Source organism: Cicer arietinum, chromosome 7, assembly GCF_000331145.2.
Source record: "Cicer arietinum cultivar CDC Frontier isolate Library 1 chromosome 7, Cicar.CDCFrontier_v2.0, whole genome shotgun sequence".
NCBI classification, from domain to species: domain Eukaryota; kingdom Viridiplantae; phylum Streptophyta; class Magnoliopsida; order Fabales; family Fabaceae; genus Cicer; species Cicer arietinum.
Genome location: NC_021166.2, coordinates 20,311,040 through 20,314,370, shown reverse-complemented (window position 1 = coordinate 20,314,370; position 3,331 = coordinate 20,311,040). Strand labels below are relative to the sequence as shown.

General features: G+C 31.9%; 1 protein-coding gene across 1 annotated transcript; it reads left to right on the top strand.

Moving 5' to 3' along the window:
- The first annotated feature begins 215 nt into the window (after positions 1 to 215).
- LOC101488913 (F-box/kelch-repeat protein SKIP11-like) lies at positions 216 to 1,593 on the top strand. The gene has a single exon (XM_027337193.2). The coding sequence runs from the start codon at positions 242 to 244 to the stop codon at positions 1,445 to 1,447; it is 1,206 nt and encodes a 401-aa protein (XP_027192994.1). The 5' UTR covers positions 216 to 241; the 3' UTR covers positions 1,448 to 1,593.
- Positions 1,594 to 3,331: the final 1,738 nt, after the last annotated feature.

The window sequence follows — 3,331 nt, the reverse complement described above, 5'->3', positions numbered from 1 at the left end:
ATTGATTTTCATTTTCATGTTTGTTTAAGATTTGCTTTGGAGGTATATGTATATTTGAGGCCAAAAGAAATTTTTACTTTGATGTAGTGGAGTTTGAATTACTATTTACTAATTGATTTATTTATATTTCATTTCAATTTTTACGGACTAAAAATCAAGCCTTTTTATGTGATCTAATTCATAACTTCTATCTAACTTGTTGTAGATCCCGCCCTTTCTCATTTTGAAACTTTCAAACAATATGCACCAATTAGAAGAAAAAGAAAAGCAAATCATGCTGAGAAAGTCAATCGAAAATCCAAATGATTCTCAAGATAAGGAAAGTCACAAAGATTACAATTCTCCTTTGCAATCCCATAACCAAGGGAATGATAAGAAAAAAACTTGTGTTGACCCTGACCTAAGTTCTCTAATTCACCCACTTGGTCGAGACATTTCTATCAATTGTCTCCTTCGACTGTCAAGGTCAGATTATGGCTCAATTGCTGCAGTGAATCATCATTTTCGATCTCTCATTCGAACAGGAGAATTATATCAACTAAGGCGTAAACTAGGTATAATTGAGCAATGGGTATACTTCTCTTGTGATCCCTTTGAATGGGAGGCATTTGATCCAAATCGTGGTCGATGGATGCATTTGCCTAGAATGAATTCTAGTGAATTATTTATGTTGTCAGACAAGGAGTCATTGGCTGTTGGTACAAACCTTCTAGTTTTTGGAAGGGAAATAATGACTAGTGCCATTTATAAATATAGCATTTTGACTAATGAATGGACAAAAGGTATTGAAATGAATACTTCTAGATGCTTGTTTGGTTCTGCTAGCATTGGAGAAATTGCCATATTAGCTGGTGGTTGCGATCTACAGGGAAATATCTTAAAGTCTGCCGAGCTTTATAACTTAGATACCAACCAATGGGAGATTCTTCCAGACATGAATACTGCAAGGAAGATGTGTTCTGGTGTATTTATGGATGGAAAATTTTATGTCCTTGGGGGAATTGGAGCTGACAAAACTACAAAGTTAACATCTGGAGAAGAGTTTGATTTGAAGACAAGAAAATGGCGTGAAATACCCAACATGTGTCCTCCACAAAATGAAACATCCACATATATTGAGGCTCCTCCTTTGATTGCTGTTTTAAATAACATTTTGTATGTTGCTGATCATGCAAAACAAGAAATAAAAAGGTATGTTAATGACAACAACTCATGGGTCACCATTGGAAGACTTCCTGACCTAGCATTCTCAGTGAATGGTTGGGGAATAGCCTTTCGGGCATGTGGAAATCAATTGTTTGTTATTGGAGGTTCTACTTTTGATGGGAGAAGAGTGCTTGAGGTTAATGCTTGGGTCCCAAATAATAAAGGCGCACCACAATGGAACTTGCTTGCAAGAAGACAAATAGAGAGCTTTGTGTATAATTGCAGTGTGATGGGATGTTAAGGTGTTTTTCCCCCAATTTCCCATAAAGGCGTAAATTCATCATCTCATTTTAAAGAAATTTATGTCCCTATTTCTTCTTTATTATTTTTCTGCTGATTTGAGTCTTTTCCAATATTAGGGGTGTCATTTTGGGTTATGAAATAATGTGTTGTTAATACTATATAATTGGTTTTCATGTCCTTTTTATATGTTTAATTCATTGATTACATATTTTGAATGTGTTTTAAATCCTTCTTATTTACTTTTATTTTTCCTCTTTAATATTGCGATTTTATAATTATTAACTCTACTAAAAGCTTAAGATTGATATGTTTATATCTTTATCATGCCTTCCACTTTCAGGCAAGAATCTTTGAAATTAGAATGCAAAATAAGATGTTATATCGTAAGTATTTTGGAGTTTAAAACTCAAAATACACATTAATTACATATTAATATGTACTTTCATAGAGAAACTTGCCCCATTAGTGGGTCCACATATATATATATTATTGATGTATAGAAGTGCAGTGGCAACACATGGCCTACATAGCCTATCTCTTCTCTAAGATACATCAAAAGATGAAAAGACTTATTGGAAAAATTTTAAAAAGAATAAATATGAAATAAAAGCACAAACATGCTGCTACTTAAAGCCTTATATGCGGGGTAATAACAAAATCGACATCTAAAAAACATGTAAAAAATAACTCTTAAAACAAGTAGTTTGATGAGGCTTAACCCTATCCATTTGTTGACATTGCTTAAATAACAACTACTTGGTGGATGTAATACTCAATAAAAATATGCGTAAAAATGTTAAAAAGTTATGTTATCAAGATTGTAGTCTTTCAAATCCTCCCATATATCTAGACAATCCTAAAAATCTCTTATTCAATCTACTCTAAAAAATGAACAAGTCCTAATAAAAGTAGTTGTCATCCAAGTATTTCAATGACATTATATGATATATTGATCAATCTTTCATCTTGCCCCATTAAATTTGTGATAATATATCTCAAAATTTATCCAAACAGGGATCCTTAGATCCCATAGCACTAATAGGTAAAGGTAGTTGAACATTACTTATAAAAGTTTGCCTTAGTCTCATTCACAATAAAATCTAACAAATAATATGACATGAAAAACATACAAATGAAAATCATATGTATTCATATATCAATTTAGCCATACAAAATATCCTTTATGTTTACACAAAATAAGTCATAGTACCTATCTAATTTAACTAACCCTTGATGCAACACGATCACAATCCTAGGTAACAATGCATCCCCTACAAGGTTAGATGAAGTTCAATAGTTCAAGTAACATATTCACTTCATAATGGTCAATATAAATTACTATGGACCCTTACCAATTAAGATTATGTTTTGATTTTCATTCCAAATAGTTTGCGAAAGATTATGGAAAACAAAATATTAATCAAAATAACTAATCAACCTCATACCAAAACACAAATACGAGTTACCTTCTATCCCTTGTGGATTACCATCAAAATATGATTATCCTCAAGACCTTCAAAACACCTATATCATGAATTTGTACCCACACCCTAATATATTTAACTTATATTCTACCTAACCACATGATTGTGTATAACACAACATATTACCATTCATCTTCAATCATAACTTAGTGTTCTAATCTCTCACTTCCTTCATGGTATCAAAACATCGCGAGAATCAACATTTCCTTCTACGCAGCGTGTTCCACTACTCAAATAACATATTACAATTACTCGAATGTTTTTTTTTTTTTATCATGCCATCACATTATTTCATAACTTATATTTATAAATGTCTAACCATTATCCTAAGTCACTAATCATCCTAACCTTAATATCAAATATACCTTAATAACATGGTACAAATAGATAATGCTCTC